General features: G+C 42.0%; 1 protein-coding gene across 31 annotated transcripts in view; it reads left to right on the forward strand.

Annotated features, from left to right (window-relative positions):
* The window catches only part of LOC111960007 (receptor-type tyrosine-protein phosphatase delta-like), a 648,092-nt gene that overhangs the window by 527,694 nt on the left and 94,790 nt on the right, over positions 1-25,608 (forward strand). For all 31 annotated transcript variants that reach the window (XM_070437867.1, XM_023981849.2, XM_070437873.1 and 28 more), the window contains one exon: positions 436-577. In XM_070437867.1, coding sequence (XP_070293968.1) covers positions 436-577 — 142 coding nt within the window. The remainder of the gene's footprint in view (positions 1-435; positions 578-25,608) is intronic.

Here is a 25,608-nt window from a genome sequence, read left to right on the forward strand (position 1 = left end):
ACATACAATGCGATGCACACGTAGGTTCCAAATCAATTGCTTGAAAATCCATCCTCTCCTTGTTTCCCCATTCACCTGCTCTTAATTGAAAAGACATGACAGGGGAAAACCAATTTGGTGGAAGCTTGCCTCAGGCTGGCTTTCACCTGGAAACATCTTTCAGGAGAGGAGGTGAAGGGTGGATGGTCTTTATAGACAWTTGAGAAAAGAGCCAAACACTCACTCAAATAAGGAGCTGATGTTAGGGTATACTAGCCATAGCAGCTTCCATTGTTTTCTGATGGGAAGCACAGTGTTTTTTGCGCCATCAGTGTTGTAGGACAAATGTGTTTATACTCTTCTGCAGGAGTGGTTGGAATTGCTCTGTGCAAACTTCCGTCACTGATTGTGAAAAAAAAAAACTCCTTTAACATATCTTGTTTCTCGCACCTGCAGGTGATTGATTTCGATGACGGCTCTGGCTCGGTGTTAAGAATTCAGCCCTTGCGTACGCCCCGAGACGAAGCCATATACGAATGTGTTGCCTCCAACACTGTTGGAGAGCTGAGTGCTACTACGAGACTCACTGTTTTACGTGGTAGGTGCTGTTTTCTCCACAACCAAAATGCTAACTCCTCTTCCTTTAACTCTCAGTTTCTTCAACTAACTAGGTAAGCGAGACTTTCTTTGTTTCTATGTCTGGTGTGTCTGTCCTGTCTGTCTGTCCTCTTTCTTTTCTTTTTCTCACACTTTATTGTACACTTAGTTGAATCTCAGGTTTTGCCACAGTATTCCACTCATGTTGAATTTACTGACTTAATTGGCCTTACTCCATTAGCGACTTAGCCAAATACGGATTTTCTAAGTCAATTAACACATTTTCTTACAGTTTCCTGACACAATAATTAAGATGCTGGTTGAGTTATGCAAAGTAGTTTTCCATTGCTGGCTCTTGGTGTTCTAATGGAATGCTGAGTGCTATTCAATTCAGATTAAATTTTACTTATCTGCTCTTGCTTTAATATTCACTTCACTGGAGAAAAAGGTATTTGAATCAGGTTTAAAACTAGTAGCTAATTTCATCATATTGTTCATGAAATATCATGCTTTAGATTTTCTAACCTAACTAAATGTAACCTAACTAAATGAGATTCCTGTATTTAATTTGTATTTATTTTTTTCAACCCAATTTCGTGGTATCCAATTGGTAGTTACAGTCTTGTCTCATCGCTGCAACTCCCGTACGGAGTCGGGAGAGGCGAAGGCCGAGAGCCATGCATCCTCTGAAACACAACCCAACCAAGCCGCACTGCTTCTTGACACAATGCCCATCCAACCCGGAAGCCAGCCGCACCAATGTGTACACCTGGCGACCGTGTCAGTGTGCACTGCCCGCCACAGGAGTTTCTAGTGCGCGATGAGACATGGATATCCCTGCCGGCCAAACCCTCCCTAACCCGGACGACGCTGGGCCAATTGTGCGCCACCCCTTGAGCCTCCCAGTCGCGGCCAGCTGCGACAGAGCCTGGACTCGAACCCAGAATCTCTAGRGGCACAGCTAGCACTGCGATGCAGTGCCTTAGACCACTGCGCCATTCGGGAGGCGAGATTCCTGTATGTTGTTGTAACTTTGTAATACTTGCAGTTGCTGGAGATACTTTGAATACTGACAGCAACAATTGGTCCCGAATCTAAAGTTATCTGCTGATACCACAATCATAACCACTGCCACATACCGTACATATAAAAAGCAAATGTTTATCTTGATTACACACAACATCCTATTGAAACGCAAATGCTTACTGGCCCCGGACTCAAAAATAGATTGTACTTGTAGACCTATCTCTCTAAAGCAGAGACTTGTTATGCTCTGAATGGAGAATTGGCTCTAAAATCCCTTGACACTCTGAATGAGGTGTGCTCCATTATCCCCCACAATTACACAACAGCTCCCCACCTATAGAAAAGAGCCAGCTCTGTATATTCTCTCTCAAGCACCTTGTCCTCTCTTCCTTATCACCACCACCGAGATGAACAAAAGGCCCCTGGCACGGTCCCCAAGGGCCCTTTGAAAAGGAAAGGTGGCAGATTCTCATGCAATCTCTCCCCTGTTTACGCTATGTCTCTGCACGTGTGTGTTTGTGTTTATGTATGTGTGTAGAAACACAATAACATGCACGTGCACACACACACACACACACACACACACACACACACACACGCACACGCACACGCACATGCACACACAGAGAGACTGGCGAAGGAAATGAGTGTCACAGCATCTGCTTCACTGAACCTGTGCCTCTCAGCTCCAATGCCAAGGCATTAGCATGTATATTACCATTCCATTCCACTTTGTCCCTAGCTATACCTACCCCTCCTTGTATCCCATCACCAGTTTGAAGGTGAGCGAAGCCGCATATGCCGCAGCAAAAAGCCCTTCCTGTGTTGCAATAAAGTGATGCTCTCTGGTCAAGGCAGATGAGAGTATGTCTCTCACTCACTCATGCAGAGACCCAGGCATACACACACTTTCACATCCCCATCCACACACATCCTCAACAGACCTGTCAATTTCTACCTGAATGAGAATATTCACCAAATAGTTATTTTTCGGGGGCTTTATACCTTTTCTCTAGAATGTGTATTATAACTAGCACAACCAGCCAAATTCAAACATTGTCAAAGTTGCAACGCAACTTATTTTGGAGGCCTCATGTCTTATTCATGTAGTCTACTGAGCTGGGATGTAAGGGTGAACTTTTACATTAGAGGGCAGGGCGGTGGGTTTAGTTTGAGGACAATGTACGGGTAGTGTACTTTTACAAGGTTAAATTGCAATGCATAATACATAACACAAAAAGCCATAGAGATACCATTTTCTTTCTGCCTTGTACCAAAAAGTCTCTATGTATCTCTGACATGGTTCTGTATCTCCCTTGGAGAATACAATATGTCTGTATTTGCACGCCACGATTTATTTGGGAAATTCCTCTGCCAGGTTCTTTATTTGGTGTTGTATACCACCAAAAATTACAATCTGAGTTCAATCTGTTGGCGTAGCTAGGAGCTTTATAGATTATCTATCCCACCTTGTATACCTCTTGCCGAGTCGCTACAGCCACACAAGGCCCGCAATAGATACATAAACTAATCACCGGATGAAGACACTGCTAAGTAATACATATAAAGTGACTGTTCATTTAGTTCATTTGAGCTCCAGTGGCCTGTGCTAGGAGATTGGTTAGCATCTGTTTTTTTCTGGTAGCTTGCTCCAGGAGGAGATAATGGCTAATTCCATAAAGGGGGAAAAGTAAAATTGTTGTAATTGCCAAAGTCATGAAGCATCAGGGCTGCGAGGTGAAGGATCCAGTGGCAGAGATATTAGCATTTGGATGAGCCACGGACTTGATGGGAAATGCGATTAGCAATGAATTTCCTGGCTTAAAGAGAGAAAGTAATTTGCATGAAAGGCGAACCGCTAGCATAATGATGTTCGTACCCGAAATCTACTTGTCCAATGAATGAGGGCCCTAGTTTGCATATTGTACTTTTTTCCCCCTTGGATCTCTTTCTCCCTCTGTTTTGATTAACTCAGAGATGACTTAAGTCATATGTGATATGGGTGTTTGAATTAAGGTTGTCTGATTTGAAATTGGAATTGGAAAACGGTAGGAGATGAAGGGTGATAAAAGATTAAAGAGAAGCAGATAAAATGGTGCAGGAGTCATAGTGTAGTTTTGATACCACGTATAGCATACAGTACCACCTTATGAGTCATAATACCCATAACACCTAGCGGTCAAACAGGGAAAGGGTTCCAATCATTTTTTCAACCAGGGATTTTAGAAACACTTAAAATAAGGGCTGTGTTTCATGTAGGTTTACCCTGGCGTGACGTTTTGATAACCGTGTAAATCTGTCTTAAGACAAGGGGACTTTTATCAATATATTCGCCTATGTTTACCCCCCCAAAATGTAATGCCAATTAGCTGCTAATGTGGCTATCATAAAGAACGACTAATGCCATGAGGATCTGGACGAGACTGCCGAATCGAGGCGAAAATAAGTATCTCTGGATTAATTATCTAATGTTAGCTAAATGTAGTAATTAATAAATTGGCTACATTCCTTTAAATGGCCAATTTTGTGTATTGTAGTGTATTGTGTTTGACCACTAGGTTTTATGGGTATTTATGGGTATTTACTTAGGCAGCACAATCGTATGCTATTGTCACATGGTATGGCTGTGTCAACTTTCTTCGCTGCAGATTCAGTCGTGATTAAGGAAGTTAATGTATCCATATATTCCCATTATACTGTGAACAGCGATTTCTCTCGCCATTCTCACAAGCATGCAGAGTTGTGCTGATGTGCTCAACTTGATAGTAAGAGTGGAAAATAGAAAGACTCTCTACTGTGACGGAAAAAAGACCTAAACAAAATCCATAATTTCTGTTTGTAAGGAGTGGTGCAGGGTGCTCTCGCTCTGTAAAAGTGACCACATTGTAGGAAAGGATTATCTTTTCACCCATAGCCAGAAGAAGCCTGTAGACTATAGCTTATGTATACTTAACTTTCTACACTTTGCAGTCTTCAGACACTCAAGAAGAAAATAGTTTGAATAGTGCATATTCATAATACAGAATGAGAAAATTCCTCAGAAAACTAAGGCTGAGTTTACACAGGCAGCCTAATTCTGTTCTTTTACCCAATTATTGGCAAAAGATTTGATCTGATTGGTCAAAAGACCAATAGTGGAAAAATATCAGAATTGCCTGTGTAAACACAGCCTAAGTGCATGAAGGAATTAAGTGCATCTGCTTCTGTAAAGCGAGGAGGAAGATAATATAATTCCACCCACGTAAACCAATAAGAATGTCCATTAAAAACTGATTTGTGTGTTGGTACTGTATGTATTTGTACGCCTTACTGGCATAGATTCACAACAGTGATAAACTTAAACCAATGTTCCCAGTCTGAAGTTCAGAGTCAGAGTAGAACCCGGACAAATAATATCATATTCTTTATTTTATCATTCCCCTGAGTTGCAGTGCCCAGACTACGCTTGCTTTTTAAATCCAGCAAGGAACAGAATAAGTCTAGACCAAGAATATTCATAAGCACCACACAGACATATCAKATTTTTTTTTTTACTCCTCTTCACCATACTACTTTGCATGGATTTGCATTTCAAGTCCACTAGGAACTACTTTTCTGTGTCGTGATGTAGGGTCTTAATACAAATTCTTCACATTACTTTGTTTCTCTGCAAGTTCCTCTACTCTGTACTCTACTCTGTATCTCAGGTTGTACTTCAAAGAAGCACAGCCCGAAAGAAAAAACAAAACATTGACTGAGTGCTCAAATTGCTCGTGAAGCAAATAGCTGGCTCAGCTTTCTTGGACTGCCAGAGCAAGGCATGCAGTGAGGGTGAAGCAGGTGGCTATTGTAAAATTGCAGAGCCTGAGATCACTATGCTTGCAAAAAGCAATGCAGGAGGTGAACAAGGCAGCATAGGGAGCCAGGAGCGAGAACGCTATTCAGTTTGGTTCACCGACAAGTTCTGTAGACGCCAAGACCCAGGCTACAGTACAGAAGACTCAGAACACTCAATTGTGCTGCAGAAGTACTTTTTTCAATAAATAGAGGCTTTCAAAATCCTGCTGACTTCAACCCAGGTGAACTCCTTTTGAGGGGAAGAATACATGGAAGAATTATAAAAGTGCCTGAGACAGCCGTTTTAAGTGTATCAGAAGTCCTGTAACCTTATTTGTGCATGGYTGAAAAAAGAACCCCCATCATCCCATACTCTTGTCTGAGATGTTTGACTCATTCATGTTTCCTAAATCAGCAGAATTGTGCATTTCTTTCCGGTTCCCGGGCAGTTGAGTAACAGGTGGAGCGTGGCAGTTGGTTATTTCCATCAGGGCAAAAAGTAGTCATTTGTAGGGAAATTCCATCAGGCCTAATTGAACAGACACAGATTATTTAGACTTCCCATTATGGATTTTCATTACACCCTCTTCTAAACGCGTCCATAGACTGACGTATTTCATCAATATTGTGAGATAGTCCCTGTCTTCTATAAATCTGTCCAGATAGATAGCTTTTGCAATATGTGCGTTTTTCAAACAACCACAAGCCTCTGAATGATTGTAAAAACTGTGGCGACTCTGCACATTATAATATAAATCTGCTGGACAAAAGAAGAGTCTTGTATTGGCACTCCCCTCAATTCTAAATCCCAGTCTCGTTCATCACCAAAAATGGAACAGATAATGACAAGTTATTTATGATTGTAATTAAAAAGATTGAATTGACTGTCATCGAAGAAATTGATCTCTCGGTGGATGATAATTCTCAAAATGTCTCTGCTTAATTCATCGAGGGGGAGAATCGGTATTTGTACAGTACTGAGCATGATTTAAGACGAAAAAGAGCGCTGATGTGGTGTTTAGCAAAAAATGACCCACGTCTGGCTGCTAACAAGATGGATGTGAAGCTTTACGGTCCAATAGCGAGTGCGAAAACATCTGCTGAAGCCACAAAGGGACTGGGATTGCACTGTGAAAATGATAGATAACATGGTGGCCAGAATGGCACAGTATTTTTTTATTATTAAAGTAAACACAACCCCCTATAAATGAATCATTATCGATTCGGAGAGATAGGTCAGTTGTTTTCTGCTTGGTGCTCCCAGACGTCATGCAGTGTCCTATGTAACAACCTCAGGTCGCAAAATTGGGGGTGCAATTAGTTGCTTAGTGATTGAAAATGCTAATGTCTTGTCACATCTCCTGACAACAGTAATTTGACTTGTTAATGGCCCCAAAAGGTTGGAGAATACAAAAAAAAGCCAACCAACTAATCTCCTACATGGACACGCCAGACAAGGCCTTTTACAAGTAAATTTCAAGGCCTAAACATTCCAATACCCAAACAGTATACACTGAGTGTAAAAAAACATTAGGAACACCTGCTCTTTCCATAACATAGACTGGCCAGGTGAATCCAGCTGAAAGCTATGATCCCTTATTGATGTAACTTGTTTAATTCACTTCAATCAGTGTAGATGAAGAGGAAGAGACATATTAACAAAGGATTTTTAAGCCTGGAGACAACTGAGACATGGATTGTGTATGTGTGCCATTCAGAGGGTGAATGGGCAAGACAAAATGATGAAGTGCCTTTGAACGGGGTATGGTAGTAGGTGCCAGGTGCACCAATTTGAGTGTGTCAAGAACTGCAACGCTGCTAGGTTTTTCACACTGGAGTCAACATGGGCCAGCATCCCTGTGAAACGCTTTCGACACCTTGTAGAGTCCATGGTGTTCTTAATGTTTGGTATACTTAGTGTATTATGCCCCTAAGTTATGCAATTTTGGTGAGAGATACCTATCTATGGTTATACTGTAGGTTTCATTACACTGATGACACTACCATACAAGTCAAAGGGCGTGTCAGGAAACGAATAATAGCTCAATCATTTCAATTATCTCCATTAGTTCTGTAGCATTAAAACATGTCACAAAGCTGGAGAGGCTTATCTTTTGCGTATAAGTAGCCACCTGCACACACCAGTCACAATCATCGAATTGACAAGGGGCTCTTTGGTGGAATTTGTTGTCGTCGTCATCATTACCTTTGAACATTCCGTGGGCTGTGGGGACTTAAAGGTCGTCAAGTGGGAGTGTATCAGTCTGAGTCAAGGGGTGCTAATGCAGGTGCTTGACTTTGATCTTGGCCATACTCAAGTCATTTTCTACTAGATTAATCGGGCACTTCAGGGTCACTCCTAATGCATCTCACGATGCTCTCGAAAAAACCTCTTCAAGCCTGCCTACAGGGGTATTGCTAATTAAAGCCAAACAGCTTTAGACTGGCAAAAAAAACAAGGTATGGGACAGCCTAACTTTAGTTGAATTATTTAAAATGTGTTATACCAAAGTATTGAAGTTATTTGCGAGGCCACATGACATTCTTTGCTCATTCCTCTGATTTTTGTGGCTGTATAGAATACATTGAGAACAAGTCTCTCAAACCAAAAGTTTACCACGAGTTTCAAACTCACCTTTCAAGGTTCAAGTGTCCTATGACAAGACCTTGAGCCTAGATATAGCCATTTGTGTAATGCATGCCTCAAAACCACCCACGTCCCGTGGAGACACCCCAACTTCTGCCGCAGTAAATTCTGTCTGCTTAATTGAAAAGCATGATGTAACCCGGTTCCATTAAGGCCTGTTGGGACACAAGTTGTCCGTTCTTGTTAGTCCAAGAATGAGTACTCTCCACTTTCTGCAGCAAGCTCTTAGCCCCAGTCTTTTCAATTATTTATTTACCGTTTTCCTCTGGCCATTTATGCACTGCCTTTCTCAGGTGGACATAAACTTGTATAAAGTCTGTTTTCTCAGACATGGACGAGCACTGAGACATGACCTGTAAAATATCACAGTGTTGTTATACTAAAATAGTTTAAGTTCAGGGAGAAAATTGGGAAGAGTTCTTACATTTGAGAGCATGGCTTGCCTTCATAAACAAAAGCATTTTTAACTAAACTTGTAGCACATGCTCTTTTAAAAATGTATCTGTCCGCAAAAACCTGCCTGGCCTGTTTCACACCTAAAAAACTAATTGATGAATACTGCAAGAAAATAATGTGCTTCATGCACAGTTCACACCAGGTCATTAGTTACACCTGTTTCACCAAACTGACCCATTTGTTTCTGAATGTAAGGCACATGAAGGTTAATGAACCAATACGATATCTTACAGGCCGACCTTCTGTCTTGTTTTCCTGACCAGCAGGGAGGCTAACCTGGTCTCCGACACTGCCTTGGCCTCCTGCTGGGACGGGCTTCTGGCCTGGGTCTGTGTCAATGCTCCCTATCCAGATATACAGTACCAGTCAAAAGTTTGGACACACCTTCTCATTCAAGGGTTTTTCTTTATTTGTACAATTTTCTACATTGTAAAATAATAGCGAAGACAACAAAACTATGAAATAACACATATGGAATCATGTAGTAACCAAAAAAGTGTTAAACAAATCAAAATATGTTTTAGATTTTAGATTCTTGAAAGTAGCCACGCTTTGCCTTAATTACAGCTTTGCACACTCTTGGCATTCTCTCAACCAGACTCACCTGGAATGCTTTTCCAACAGTCATGAAGGAGTTCCCACATATGCAGTTCCCACATAGGCTGCTTTTCATTCACTCTGTGGTCTAACTCATCCAAAACCATCTCAATTGGGTTGAGGTCGGGTGATTGTGGAGGCCAGGTCATCTGATGCAGCACTCCATCACTCTCCGTCCTGGTCAAATAGCCATTACACAGCGTGTGTTTGAGGTCATTGTCCTGTTTAAAATGAAATGATAGTCCCACTAAAATTTGGACTCATCAGACCAACGGACAGATTTCAACCGGTCTAATGTCCATTGCTCATGTTTCTTGGCCCAAGCAAGTCTCTTCTTATTATTGGTGTCCTTTAGTAGTGGTTTCCTTACAGCAATTTGACAATGAAGGACTCATTCACAGTCTCCTCTGAACAGTTGATGTTGAGATGTGTCTGTTACTTGAACTCTGTGAAGCAGTTATTTGGGCTGTAATTTCTGAGGCTGGTATCACTAACAAACTTATCCTCTGCAGCAGAGGTAACTCTGGGCCTTCCTTTCTTGTGGTGGTCCTCATGAGAACCAGTTTCATCAGAGTGCTTGATGATTTTTGTGACTGCACTTGAAGAAACGTTCAAAGTTCTTGGAATTTTTCAGATTGACTGACCTTCATGTCTTAATGAAATGATGGACTGTTGTTTCTCTTTGCTTATTTGAACTGTTCTTGCCATAATATGGACTTGGTCTTTTACCAAATAGGGCTATCTATTTATTTTGCACTTTTTTGGTTAATATGTGATTCCATATTTGTAATGTCTTCACTATTATTTTACAATGTAGAAAATAGGAAAAATGAAGAAAAACCCTTGAATGAGTAGGTGTGTCCGAACCTTTGACTGGTACTGTGTGTTGTGGAACAAAATGTACTAGTTAATGATTAGTGGATGTGATTGTATTCCTTACCTCAAGACTGGGGAGGGGTAAGGTAATCGTCTGATCTCTACTTTTCCTTGTTGGAGCTTCATGGGAATACAATGAAAGATCAACTGTTATTGTTTATCTCAATGCTACATTTATTCAGAATCTATTACAGGAGACCTGGAATACCCAAACTTCATTAAACATACTGTACATAGACTGAGTGTACAAAACATTAAGGACCCCTGCTCTTTCCATGACATAGACTGACCAGGGGAATTCAGGTGAAAGCTATAATCCCATATTGATGTCACTTGTTAAATCCACTTCAATCATTGTAGATAAAGGGGAGGGGACAGGTTAAAGAAGGATTTTTAAGCATTGAGACAATTGAGACATGGATTGTGTATGTGTGCCATTTAGAGGGTGAATGGGCAAGACAAAATATTTAAGTGTCTTTGAACGGGGTATGGTATTAGGTGCCAGGCGCACCGGTTTTGTCAAGATCTGCAAAGCTGCTGGGTTTTTCACATTCAACAGTTTCCCGTGTGTATCAGGAATGGTCCACCACCGAAAGGACATCCAGCCAACTTCATACAACTGTGGGAAGCATTGGAGTCAAAATGGGACAGCATCCCTGCGGAACGCTTTCGACACCTTGCAGAGTCCATTCCCCAACGAATTGAGGCTGTTCTGAGGGCAACTCAATATTAGGTAACCTTAATGTTTTGTACTCTCAATATATGTCACACAAATACATGATGCTATACACCTAAATACAGTTAAAATACAGTTCTTCAAAGTAGAACGTACAATACATAGCCCAAATGATTTTGAGCAGGTTAGACGTACAATAATAGACACATTAAAACATGAGGAGAATTAAATGAATGAAAGTCCTCATGGCATTAAGCATGAAATCCTCAAAAGGGCTTCATCACAGACAGGAAAGCATATTTATGAAAGAAACACCAGTACTACGCTGTTTATGTATTCCTAGCCACATCTTCTTTATTTACAAATGTTTATTGTGCTCAAAAGGAGAGATTGGAGGTTGATGGACTGTTAAAACCAGAGCTCCCTAGCGTACGCCTCCCGGATGATGAAGAAAAAAATAAAGAGACTCGCATCTCTGATTTGTGTTTGGCAAATAGCTCTGAGATTTTTTGAAGTAGCTTTTCTTTTTCTTTGCTCCTCCTCTGAATATTACTTATCATAACAGAAAAAGTGCTGATGGCAGATAAGATGACGAATAAGAATTTTTTACCCCACGCTAAACAAATGAGGTTCCGTTTTCTAAGGAAAATTGATTCATCGCTCAGGGTAACAGACAGCAAATGGAATATGCTAAGTGAAAACCTAAACAGAGGCATAGGGAGGGAGGGAGGGAGGGAGGGGAGAGAGAGACGTAGAGAGACCCAGACAGAAAGAAAGAAAGAGGTGGATATAAAAGGATGAAAAGACAAACTCATGTAAAGATAGGAGGAAGGAGTCACAGGAGGACATTCTGACAAGAGAGAGGTAGACAAACAAAAAGCAGTAGAGGGAGGCAGCATCTACCTATTATTCTCTATAAACCTCTCTCTTTTCAGCTTTCCCTCCCTCCCTCCCGCCACCCTCCATGCTCCCTCTAGGTGATCTCCARCACTCAAAGGTAGTACATCTGTCTGAGCTGAAGTGCAGTCTGCAAAGCTGGGTGAGCATTTGAGTCAAAACAGAGCTTTGTGCCTGCCTGCCTGGCCAGGCCTGTGGAGAGAAAGCCCCAGTGTCCGTCATTCTCCATCTCTCCTTTTCATCTTTCTCTTTATCCGTCCATTTCAGCCCAACTGACCCCCGGGGCATCCAACACACACTCATTACCGACCTCTCTACCTACCCCCCTCTCTCCCTCGCTCTGCTCTCTGTGCTTAAGTGTAAATAGAGGGATATCATGGCCAACTTGTCATGTTTATGAATGTCGCAGCTCTGAGAATATGCACAGGCCCCTTGCCAGCAGTGCAGTGGCATCACATACAGGTAACTGCCAAAATAATGGAAACACTTGAGTAAATGAGGGATACAAAGTATATTGATAGCAGGTGCTTCCACACAGGTGTGGTTCCTGAGTTAATTAATCAATTAACATCCCATCATGATTAGGGTCATGTATAAAAATGCTGAGCAGGCCGTTATTTTGGCCATTATTTGGCTACCATGGATATGACCCCACAAGTGGTCACTGAATGGTTTGATGAGCATGAAAATTATGTAAACCATATGCCATGGCCGTCTCAGTCACCAGATCTCAACCTAATTGAACACTTATGGGACATTCTGGAGTGGTGCCTGAGATTAGCATTTTCCACCACCATCAAAAAAACACAAAATTATGGAATTTCTTGTGGAAGATTGGTGTCACACCTCCGATATATTTCCAGACACTTGTAGAATCTATGCCAAGGTGCATTTAAGCTGTTCTGGCTCATCATGGCCCAATGCCCTGTGCCCTAGGGGTGAAAGCGTAGCCTAGTGGTTAGAGTGTTGGACTAGTAACTGAAAGGTTGCAAGTTCAAGTCACAAAGCTGGAAAGGTACAAATCTGTTGTTCTGCCCCTGAACAAGGCAGTTAACATGCTCTTCCTAGGCTGTCATTGAAAATAACAATTTGTTCTTAACTGACTTGCCTGGTAAAATAAAAAAGACACTGTTTCCTTTATTTTCGCAGTTACCTGTTCATCTCTGTTGCACTGATGTTGTCAGCTGATGTAGCTGATGTAATCTACTAGCTACTGGCCATGACAGATTGGTGACTGGGCTACAGGGACTGCAGGCATAGAGGAACAGTGTGTGGGGTTAGTTTAGAGGGGCTGGCCTATGGAATCCCATCACTTCCCTATCTGTCATTCTACAGTGAAAGGGATTTTTGCCTTGGCAGGAGCAGTGTTCAGTTCTGTACAGTTTGATTTCTGCGAGAGGCCGTTTGTCCTCGTAATGAACCTCTCATATTAAAAGAGCAGTCATTTGTCCTGGTATTGACAAGAGCTAGCGTTTTGCGTACATTTATGTGGGGAAAAAAGTTTTCAATAGATAAAATTAAAATCAAATACATTTTTATTAGTCACATGCGTTGAATACAACAGGTGTAGACMTTACCTTGAAATGCTTACTTACGAGCRCTTTCACATCAATGCGGAGTTAAAAAGTAAGAAAATATTAGAAAAATTAAAAAGTAAATAGTAACACAATAAAACAACAATAACGAGGCTATGTACAAGGAGTCCCGGTACTGAGTTAATGTGCAAGGGTACGAGGTAGTTGAGGTAATTGAGGAATAATGTGCATAATGTAGATAGGGGTAAAAGTGACTAGGCAATCAGGATTGATCATAAACAGAGTAGCAGCAGCGTATGTGAAGAGTGTGAAAGTGTGTCTATGTGTGAGTGTGTATGTGTGTGTGGCGTCAATATGCATATTTAGTGTGTGAGTGTGTTTGTATATGTGTGTTGGAGTGTCAGTGTAGTATGTATGAGTGTGGGGGTAGAGTCCAGTGAGTGTGCATAGAGCCAGTGCAAGAATGTCAAAAAACTAAAGGGGTCAATGCAAATAGTTCAGCAGTCTTATGGCTTTGGGGTAGAAGCTGTTCAGGAGCCTTTTGGTCCTAGACTTGGCGCTCCGGTACGGCTTGCCATGCGGTAGCAGAGAGAACAGTCTATGACTTGGATGGCTGACACCGCCTTGTATAGAGTTTCTGGATGGCAGGGAGCTCGGCCCTAGTGATGTACTGGGCCATACGCACTACCCTCTGTAGCTCCTTGCGGTTGGATGCCAAGCAGTTGCCATACCAAGCATTGATGCAGCCAGTCAGGATGCTCTCAATGGTGTAGCTGTTGAATTTTTGGGGATCTGAGGGCCCATACCATTGATGTGAGCCATGACCAGCCTTTCAAAGTGTTTTATGACTACAGATGTGAGTGCTACAGTGCGATAGTCATTCAGTCAGATTACCCTGGCGCTTCTTGGCACTGGGGCTATTGTGGTCTGCTTGAAACATGTAGATATTACAGACTGGGTCAGGGAGAGGTTGAAAATATCAGTGAAGACACTCGCCAGCTCGTCAGCACATGCTCTTAGTACGCATCCTGGTAATCCATCTGGCCCTGCGGCCTTGTGAATGTTAACCTGTTTAAAAGGTCTTATTCACATTGGCTACGGAGAGCTTTTATCAAACTGTCATCCGGAACGGCTGGTGCTCCCATGCATGGTTCAGTGTTGCTTGCCTCGAAGCGAGCATAGAAGGTATCTAGGTAGTCTGATAGGTTTGTGCCACCGGACAGCTCGCGGCTGGGTTTCCCTTTGTAATCCATAATAGTTTGCAGTAAAGAGGCTCCATGTTATTGTTAGCTAATTGGTTTTAAACCTCCTTTCTATACATAGACTCCTGGACTTTTAAATGCAAGTTTTTCAGTGTCATCCTGAATGAAGAATGACTGGGAGTGTTCTTCTGTGAGTGAGGTTTTGGAAAATAGAAAATAAAGCAGCCAATGACTAATTGATTGACTCTGCAACAGAGTCCCCATAATCTTACGCATTAGCCGAGTGTGGTTTAATAGCAAATAAGAAGCATTCAATGAATTATGGAATCTCAAAGGGGATTTATAAGGAAACAATCAGTGGAGAGAGCGAGTCGGGAGAGGATACTATTTTTCACTGAGACAAAATGGCTGAGGTTAGAGAGCTTTCTCCTCCCCCACCCTCTAACCTCTCTCTCTCTCTCTCTCTTCCCTACTCTCTCCCTCTCTCCCTCTCTCTCTCTCTCCTTCCCTTCCTCTCTCTCTGTCTCACTTTCCCCCTTTTTTCTCCCTCCCTCCCACACTCCCTCCCTCACTCCCTCTCTCCCTCCCTCACTCTCTCCTTCTCGTTGTAATGGGATACCTAGCCTCTTGTCAAAGCTGATACATTATGTTAATGAGCAGACCGGACACAATTTCACAACTCATCCTGTTCAACCCCACAGGCGATGGAAGGTGAAAAACACAACAGAAGTTGAAAATGCACTCAGTCCCAGCGATTTTCACAAATTTAACTTGTGGTCTGTAAATTAGCCGCATCATTTTTAAGAGGAACATTTGTTGTGCAGGGTACAGTTGATGCCATTCTCTGTTTGGGAGGCATGGTAGAAACACCACAGTCCCTTACTACTGCACTTGGAAATAGGCAAAATAATAGATTTTTATCCCACTGTACAATTGGTTTAATTGCCTTTACTGTCTGCTTGTAGGACCTTGACTACACTCACCAGTTACAACTATATCACCCGTAACTCAGTTACATACTGCATACATAGTATCAGTGCTTCCCAAACATCAATGTCTGCTAATTTGTCTAGATGCTGTCTATTACTCAACGCATGGTGCGATTACATGACTATCAACACCAGCTGTACTTGGCTCACTGTTCCAAATACCTGATACTGTTTACCCAGGGTCACCCAATCCCAGATGTTTACACAGCCGAGGTAACTGGGCCAGGGGCTTTCACTGCAAAGTTGAACTATTCATTTGCTTTCCAAATCCCCAGGGGATTACGGAGCACCGACAATTCCCACATGCATTTGTGAATGTCAGTTGTCGGGAAGATTCTGTTTACCCAGCCCTTTCTTTTTTGCTTTAAAGCCACTAGTGTAGTATTTTCACCGATCAGATGTTATCAAATGCGGATAACTTCCCACGATGTAACATCATTGACTCAATGAGTTTCAACCCCCCCACCCACAAAAAGGACTGGAGCCCAAAGCACCCTGCTGTGTTTTAAGGCAGTCTGTGTTCTCTGAGCTTTTTACTGGTCTACCAAGTACAAGCCTGAATTATATATTTGGGAAATCCCCCATGCATGCTGTGCCTCGTTTACTAAGTGCTGGTTATGAGGATTGCGTCTGCCATGATTATATTAGTACTTTGACGGTTATCTAATGCCTTTTGATGTAAGGAAGCTTTTTAGGGGATGTTGCTAGTCATGAAGTCGAGTGATGTGTAGTGAAGCATATCATCTGATATTGTATAGGATGAATTTAAATTCCTAAATGTAGTGCCCTAATAAGATGAATATGCTGCAGCAATACACCAATTCAGTCACATGATCTATCTGACATATCTCGATGTAAACATCAAATACTATTTTGGGAACTTGTCTTGTACTGTATTTGGTGTGTGCTCTCTTGGATTATATTTAGTGCTCCATCCCAACCTTGAGAACCTTGCAATCGGTGGCAGTTTTGACGTGTGTTTCTCTGCATGGTTTGCTACACCAGCCCCTCCGTGAGATACTTGACTCCATTGATGGTCAAAGATCATCACTTGCATCTGACGCATTCCAAGTATTCTGTCCGAGGTGACATTGAGATGTTTATAATCTGACAAGGAATCCAACAGAATCCGACAATCGAGGCGGATAAAGTTCCAGTGTGATGGGCATACATGTTATTACAATTTTCTCAGTCACTGAGTCTTAAACAAGCCCTTTGTGGACAGCAGTGTGTATTAAAGGGATATGTTGTGTTTGAGTAGCTTGCGCTGATGTGCTATCAGTAAAGAGAAGTCGATTGACAATATCAGTATCGCAAAACTCCTAGTGGCCAATAACCATTCACGCCAAAGAACTCAAGCCTAATCTCTCTCTCTTACACACACACACACAACCATTATCCTAGTCCATATCGAGACCACACCGTCAGCACACCTTTTATCAGTTGTGATAAAAATAAATAAAAAATTAAGTCAAAAATGGTACAATTCCTGCTTCACATGAACAATTATCTGTTTAACACAAATAAACATAAAAATGTGACCATACATTTTGGGTGTGTCACAAAAGCATAATTAAGGTGATAGCTTTCCTGTTTCAAACAGTGACAGACAGAAGGCCCGTGAAACCAAGATGTCAGCAGTAGGAAATTGTTATGACTGTTTTATATTGTGTCAATTCTAGACCCTTTATTCAATCTCTGCTTCCTCCACTTGTTCTGCTTGAAACATGAATAATACATCAATTTTGAAATCAATTTATTTCATTATAAGATATAAATTGTATTAAAGCAGATTTCCTTTGGCCAAAATAACCCGGGAAGGGTATGTTTATAAGGGAAATCTAATTTCCAAGACCTCTCTTATCCTGTCGCCCTATTTCCTGTTTCAAAGAAGCTAATTTAAATCACAGTCAAACATGGACAAACTATTTTCAAGCAATACAAAGCAATTTTTGCTAACCCTTGAAACTTTTCCTAACCTTAACCTCAGTCGCCTAACCTGCTAGGTTAATTCTCCTAACCTGCGTGGCGTAAGTTCTCCTAACCTGCTACAAAAAAGTAACTTCGGTATCGAAGTGGAGTGAGAAGAGTGTTTCCTCAGTCAAACATCTGTGCATGCATGATAATTCAGTAATATGTGAGTGATATCACAATGCACTTTCAGTGTCCAAAAATGGATACAGGGACAAGTTTCACCTCTGTAAAGGAATATGGATAAAATGATGGATGGATATGTTGAGAAATACAGCTCTATTCTGTCTATCAAAAGGCTCTCTTTGAGGTGGAACTGTCACATTTTGGAATATCCCAACCCAGCTGTACATTGCTGATAAAGCAAAGGTGGGTAGATTTAGAGGCCTGTCATCGTTGATGTGCTCAACTGTAAAATATCACATTTTTACCGCGTTGAGAACTGCGCCTTGTAAGTAGAGCGTGGGGGAAGACAACAACGGGACTGTGAAAGATGTAGGGGAAAACAGAGAATGAGAGATAGAGAAAAGGAGAGCAAATGGCGTCATACGATTAACACAAAGAGGCATTAGTGTCTGCCTTTGTTCATGAAGAACTCTTACATTTGGTCGAGTAATTTTGCTTGAGAGAAAACAAAAGCATAATTAACAGTTCCGCCTCAAATGCCAAAAACAACATAATTGAATACATCAGTTGAACTGGTGCAGAGAGAGGAACATTTTGTTGAAGAGGATTCAGGTTTGCCATTTAGTTGATGTACTAACATGTTTGTATTGAACTTTATGGAAAATGTAAACAGTTTGTCAAATTAGGGTGAATGATGCCGTCATTGTACAATAAGCTGTCCTATTCAATTCCACACAACATTGCTTATTTTTCTTCAAAAGTTTGTCTCAACCATTAAGCACCTWCAAGTAACATACTGTAGTCCACGGCCAAACAAAATAAACACTGTTTTTCCATCACAAAAGAATACCAAATCCTAGGCATGCTACACTGCTACATAAACAGCTGGGTCACATGCTGTATTGAAACAGAGGGGCTGGCACAGATTAACTCTATAACGTTAGTGTTGCACAGTCCGTCCTCTTTGTCAAAAGGAATTTACCCACACGTCCCACACTGTTGGACATCTGCCAGTGTCCTGGGATTATGGTCAAGTCCTGAGTGCGTCATGGCACCAGTCATCCTTAGATGGCCTTTTCTGGCAGATTTTTTGGGCCTGCAGATTTCACTCCTTCATCTATGTCCTGAGAGATGATTTATTACATGATTTATCCTGTCTTCCGGCACCATTTTTCATATGCTAAGACCATTTCCATTTAGTCCTCTCCCGAGGTCACTGCACTCTGTCTTTCATTCTCTCGTTCCCTCTCTCTCTCTGTTCTGTGTGCGTTGCCTGCACTTGTAGGTCACTATTGTCCAAGWCCATAAAGCAACCAATTCTTAATTAGAACCCATTTACAATGAATGCCCAATCAGCAAGCCAGGCCGAACTCAATTGTCATTGGAGGAGTGTTACAGGAGCAAAAGAGACAGTTGGTTAACATTACTAACCTGGGGAAATTCTTCCAGGCTGTTGCTTCATTTATTTGGCGCTTTGATAGCAGATACATTTCTAATCAGTGTGCCTTAACTGCACATTACACGCTATACTGCGAGAAGAAATGGCTGTGGTTGACGCTGCTGTGGCATTTAAGAGGGAAAGAAAATAGTTTACTGTCACATTTAAAAGGAAATGGAAAATGTTTTGTGGGCTTTTTGTGCTGGCTGAAAAACCTTATCTCGCGAACACCGAGAAGAAGACTAAGAGCGCATCCTAAGCTGAGCATGCTGTACAACAAAGCTAAAAGGAGTGAGACATTTTAAACGGATGGGTGTCATACTTGAAGAGTTCCCCCACCGACATTCCAGCATTCCGATAATCCGCCATTTTCAGGCAGGAMGGATTCCCAAACCACAATGCGTCTCAGCACGCTCTTTCTCCTGCGTGGCGCCACAGCAACTGACCTGTGACAGCCTCTTTAAGTAGATTGTATCCGCTCAAAAACGTCCAACAAATATATCTTATTATGGCCTGCAGGGATTTTCCCAGAAGAATAACCTCAAGCCTGGGGTGAAAAGTTTTGTTCCGCCTGGGGGGGAAAAAGACCTGACTGGATCCAATTCCCGTGCGGCAGGCACGAAATTAAAGCCGGAATGTGACCAGAAAGGTTTATGTCTTTATGGATTCATTTTTTGGGGGGAGAGTACACCGCACCGCAGCAAATGCTTTTTCCTTTCCTCACATCCCTTTGTACCTATTAGGTAATTTTGGAGTTGAATGCAATGTGATATATGGAAACCTATGCCCCACCATCGCTGTATTAGAAGTGTTGACTGATAGATTTACAAAATATTCCACAAACCAATATTCTAGTCAGGATCATGTGAGGGTGACAAAGAATGTCACACAGGAAGTGCACTCTTCCTGACTTCCTCTCCCCAGGTCAAGTCTTTGGAGTGTCAACAGGAAGCTGTCTGTCAAAGAAGTGGTTTATAATCGTTCTGTAAATCTTCTGTCAACGTTGAACAAATATCAAGTGGCAGAACTAGACATTCAGCCCCTTGGTTCAGCTGCACTGTCACCTCGCTGTGCTAATGAATCGCTTCCCGTCGAGATAACCACATTAGGCCCTCAACGTTCTGTAAACAGGGTTCCCCCTCTTCTCTCCCTCTATACACCATTACGCAAACTGGGCTAAGTTGGTCGGGTAAACAGTAACTAATCACATCCCAAATGTTAGTCTGGTCTGTCGAGACTCAATTAGCCAGATTTAATTAGCGGTCCTCCCAAGGAGAATATTACTTATGTTTGTCTGTTGTAATTACATGACTGTGCAAAGGGGTGTCATGCCAGCGTGTTTTCTGAGAGTTCTTTGGGGTTAGGGGAGAGGGGTTTGGTGGTAGCAGTTGAGACATTTACAGGGCTGGTTAGTGTTACCAAATTATTGTTTTTTTTAATATACTTGTATGGCTACCCGTGTCATTGTGGAGAAGCATGTTGTTAGGGAGACACTGCGGAGACATAAGAGTGAACGATAGACATCATTTGCTAATAGCCTGAGCTTATGTCCAATGACCTCATGTATTTTGTGAAAATATGCTCACTGAGGTACTATTTGAGCCAATCTCTTTTTTTCCTACCCTCGCATACTTGGCACCAGGTTCATATAGTGCCTGATGGCCTGACTGGTTAATGTGTGCAAATTGTCATTGGGAGTCCTTTTATATCAAGCACCAGTGCTCAGCAGTTCTTTCGAAGGTGACTTCAGCATTACTCCCCTCCATCTCATTTAGTGTGTAGATCCATTGTTGAATACAGTACGGTCTTGAGCAAAGTTATAAAACTTCCCTTGTCTGAAACTGTCCTTGAGCTTTCAGGTTTTTTCTTCCAGTGACGTGAAAAAGAAACCACACAGAGGCCCCTTTATGCTGCATTTCACGTTTTACTTCAATCCACACGGAATGGTGATGTCATGCATGCTGTACTCAGACACACAGAGAACCCACTCACAGACATTAGCACATACAAGTGTAAAGGACATCATGCTGCTTGCTTAGCGAGTACCTCTTCCTCCCGATTCAGCCCATACCTAGCGAACTCGGGACCTCTGCTTTGCTAGCACACGTGACCACCCTCCTGAAGCGTCTTACCAGTCGGCAACACGCAAAAAGCTAGCTAATCACTGGCGGAAATGGGGARGCCTCAGGCTGAATAGTACGTTTTACACATCCCCATGTGCTACACAAGCATGCACACACACAAACACAAATTAAAACTTATCCAATTTCCAATTCTATCACAGGAAACAGCCAATAGTTCCCTGAGTGGTAATGAATTAGCCCAGGTTGATCATTTATGTAACCGCAAGTTGAAAACCCAATTAATTAATTGTTTATTATTTGTTTTGTCAATAACTCCACAGTTTTTCAAAAAGGCATACAACAAACATCAGGTCTGCCACATAAATTAACTAGCGATTACTCTTGTTTAATTTGGTTCTCTCGGCCTCCTGAAGAAAATGCTGCCGCAACTTCGGACGATTTGAGTTGTTAATCACACCAGAAGTGGAGGAAAGGTGTTTAATTTCCTCCTTTATTTATTAGCGCAATGCTAGTTTATTCTGTGAGGTAAACGAATGTACTGGGAGTGGCAGAGGAAGGCGAAAAGGGACTGTGGTAAGATATTTTTATATCACCTAGMGTAGTTTTAGAGTTATGGTTGGGCAGTGTCTGCAGATACCTCACAGCTGATGTCATGACTTCTTAGCTGTTCTGGAGGAACACGACTGCACAAAAGGACTGTAAATCATATTGTGAGGTCCGCAGGAATGTGTTCAAAAGGCCAGAAAACGTTTTGTTACCAGATCATTGGTTTCAGACTGACCAATACAGCAGTCTCAGCTGCCCATATGTTATTGGAGTTGAACCAAAGGGAAATGACAGGGATGCCAAGGCATCCTTGAACATTACTTAACTTCAAATTGTGCAACGTGTAGTGGATACTGTAACATCGTAGTCTACAAGACAGCATCATAGGCAACAAATTGAACAGGCAATACAGCGGTTTGTCTGACATGAAAGAAACATGGTATGACATACCTTAGATCTCTCAAACTTAGTTGATATGGTGTCAAACAATATAATTCTGACAAAGACCTTACAGTGGATATATTTAAACATGTAGACTATGGAGCAGACTTTCCAAGGCTATTGCTTTTGCCCAGCARGAGAGCAACTTTGATTGCTCAAAGAAAGGCTAAATTATGATCTCCTGAGCACCTTTTTGTTCCTTCAACGATACATTGTACTTTTCTACAGAGTTGTTTTTTAGGCTGCACAGATTGTCACATCCCATTATGATAGTCAACATGCGTCCATATTCCGAGGCATGTTCCTGGCTATTGTGTTCCAGCAGGTAGCTTTTGATTCGCTTTAGAAATCAACTGATTTTTCCGTTCGACCTTGCAACGGGCTGTGGGAGGCTCGGGAGTGGGAGCTACCTCACACAATTAATTCCTCCTCCTCCTCCTCTCCCTCCTTTCAAACGAAACACCTCTGCAAACRCATTCTCTTTCATTAGTCTATTTCTTTAATGGCACTTTAACACAGAGGTTCTTTTTATGAAAGAGAAATGTACTGTCCTTTTCTTTTTTTTCCTGTCTTCTTTTTCTTTTTAGGGATCTAAAACCGTTTCCTGTTTCTTTTATGCAGTGTGGGCAACGGCTGTAACCAGTAGATTTATTGTCACATTTGATGTATTAATCCGCAAAGCTAAGCTTTTAAGGCGTTCTTCTTGCCCAGCATTCTTATCTGTATGCCCCTAAGTCATGAGAGGTGGCATTTTTCTAAATAGTTTTTAAGTATTACATATTTGTGAGAGAAATGTTAATGTTAGGCTCCCTAAATAGGTTATTTTTCTCATAACTTATTCTCATAATTGTTGTTAACAAGTAAAAGTAAGTCATTTGACTAATAACCAGACTCCTGATTATTTCGGCCTGCATGAGTATCCAAGATTCACATTTTAAAGCCTTATCTGATACCAAATCCCTGCCTTCAGCTATGGGTAATTACCATGCAATGAGAGATCATGTTTTGTGGTGACTTTTTATATAATAGCCTCCATACTATATAGACTCCATACTATACAGACTCCATACTAAACAACAGTGGACGTTTTGTATTTCTTCTTAGCACACGCTGTGGCTCTTTCTCGTGTCCTTCTCCCTTTCTCTGTCACTAGTTGCCTCAGTTACTACTCTCCATCAGCGTGATTGATTTGTAACTCAAGATGTTAATAGAGTGCACGTAGCCTGTAGTGTCTCCCCAACAGGTAGCTCAATATGCCGCAATGGAGCTAAAATTAGTAGCGCGCTAAGCTGTGGTATTTATCGACTAATCAGGAACACATTCAAGGTTGTGTGAGAGAGAGGGTCTTAGTGTAGGACGAGGAAACATGYCGCCAGCAAACTTTTAATAGGACCAACCCCCAGGGCATACCTAATTTCCTTAATGGCCAATGATCAAGAAGAAGATACTTAGGATACTTACGTCATACGTAACACCTTGGATTGAGGATTTATGCTAAACTGTGTGTTTGTGACATGTATTGCTAATGACACTTGAAATAGTGTTGTCATAAGATTCCTTACCCCTTTCCTTAATTGCAATTACTCTGAATCACAAAGACTTGACAATTAGTTTCAGCCACCCCAAAGACACTCTCCAAGGTGATTTTCTAGCAGTTGACAGTCAACCCTATGTGAATATCAATAGAATGTCATTCTATTTCTGTGCTTATGCCCTCATAAATAGCATCCAATCGTTAAAGTAAACCTTGGTTCAGGTAGGGACACTAACTTGAAGAGGGGAAGTTAAGAAGCTCAAAACAAAGTTCCTCATTTGTAATGAAGTCCAATTCTTGAAAAGGATTTACCCACCAAGGTATCCTCTCCTGCCAGATACCCGAAAGCATCATTGGAAGGCAGCCACGGCTATCGTCGGCTGCACAGAGACAGCGACTGCTCAAAGCTGTTTCCAGCCTGAAGTGTGTCTCATGAAACTTTAATGAAGAGAGCGACTCCAAATAGGTGGCGTTTGAGAGAAGGGAGGGAAAGACGCTAATTAGGCATATCACAACAGGGAGAGCGAAGCTTTAAGGTGTGCTTCAGCCTCGTTGGTATGCCAACCATGTTCCATATTAACACTTTAGCATTAGCGGCTACCTGAACAAAGCTAAAGCCATAGCCATTTTGGATGGGATATGTTACCCAGTGCTCTCTGTAAGTCTTCTCTCACTGTGAAAGGAAGTCAGCTTCCTGCTAAGAGCTTCAAGGGGCCAGACAAGCTGATGTAGGCCTTTGATTGTCTTTGTTTGGTTAAAATTATATTTTTTTTGCACAGGAGCTGGAGCTGCGGTAGTTATCTTGTCTCGCATCTCAGAGAACAGGAAGGGGAGCAGCCCCCCTTTCTAATAGCAGCACTTTGTGGTGGATACAGGGAAGAGACAAGCTTACGCAATGTGGCAGAGACACATGCATACCCTCCTGTCACACCATCCAATATGCACTTGTAAACACGCTCGATACAGTACAAATACTCAAAACACACCCCATTGTCAAATGTCAACTGTCTAAAAAAGCTGTTAAGTTTTGTGTCACATTTTGTAAATACAGAGCCTTGCTGAATATTGTGAGACTAGTGGTTATCTAAATGTTCAATCTCCATGTTCATATTATTTTTATTTTCTGTCCATGTCAATATAATAGCCTGGTAAATAAAGGGAAGGTTTCAGCAAAGTATATCTCAGATGGAAGCAGAAAATAGTATGATGTCACTGAATAACTGTTTAGAACTTGACAATAGTATGAACACAATGCACACATCTCTCTATATGCCACTGCCTTGTTCTCTCTCTCTCTCTCTCTCTCTCTCTCTCTCTCTCTCTCTCTCTGTCTGTCTGTCTGTCTGTCTGTCTGTCGTCTGATCTAGTCTTCTGTTGCTGTCTGTCTGTCTGTCTGTCTGTTCTTTGTCTTCTGTCTGTCTGTCTGTCTGCGGTCTGTCGTCTGTCTGTCTCGTCTGTCTCTCTCTCTCTCTCCTCTCTCCTCTTCTCTCTCTCTCTCTCTCTCTCTCTCTCTCTCTCTCTCTCTCCCTTCTCTCGTCTTCTCTCTGCTCTCTCTTCTCTGTCTCTTCTCTGTCTCTCTCTGTCTCTCGTCTCTGTTTTCTCTCTCTCTGTCTCTCTCTCTCTCTTCTCTCTCTCTCTGTCTTCTCTCTTCTCGTTTCTCTCTCTCTCTGTCTCTCTCTCTCTCTCTCTGTCTCCTTCTCTCTCTCTGTCTCTCTCTCTGTTCGTTCTCTCTCTCTCTCTCTCTCTCTGTCTCTCTCTCTCTCTGCTCTCAGTCTCTCTCTCCTCTCTCTGTCTCTCTGTCTCTCTCTGTCTCTCTCTCTCTCTCTCTTCTCTTCTCTGTCTCTCTCTCTCTCTCTCTCTCTGTCTCTCTCTCTCCTCTCTCTCCTCTCTCTGTCTCTCCTCTCTCTCTCTCTCTCTCTCTCTTCTCTGTCCTCTCTCCTCTCTGTCTTCTCTCTCTCTTCTCTCTCTCTCTCTCTCTCTGCTCTTTCTGTCTCTCTCTGTCGTCTCTCTCTCTCTCTGTCTCTCTCTCTCTCTCTCTCTCTCTCTGTACTCTCTTCCTCTCTGTTATCTCTCTCTCTCTCACTCTCCTGTCTTCTCTCCCCTCTCTCTTCTCTCTCTCTCTCTCTTCTCCTCCCTCTCTCTCGTCTGCTCTCTTCTTCTGTCTCCTCTCTGTTT

Source organism: Salvelinus sp. IW2-2015, linkage group LG37, assembly GCF_002910315.2.
Source record: "Salvelinus sp. IW2-2015 linkage group LG37, ASM291031v2, whole genome shotgun sequence".
NCBI lineage: Eukaryota > Metazoa > Chordata > Actinopteri > Salmoniformes > Salmonidae > Salvelinus > Salvelinus sp. IW2-2015.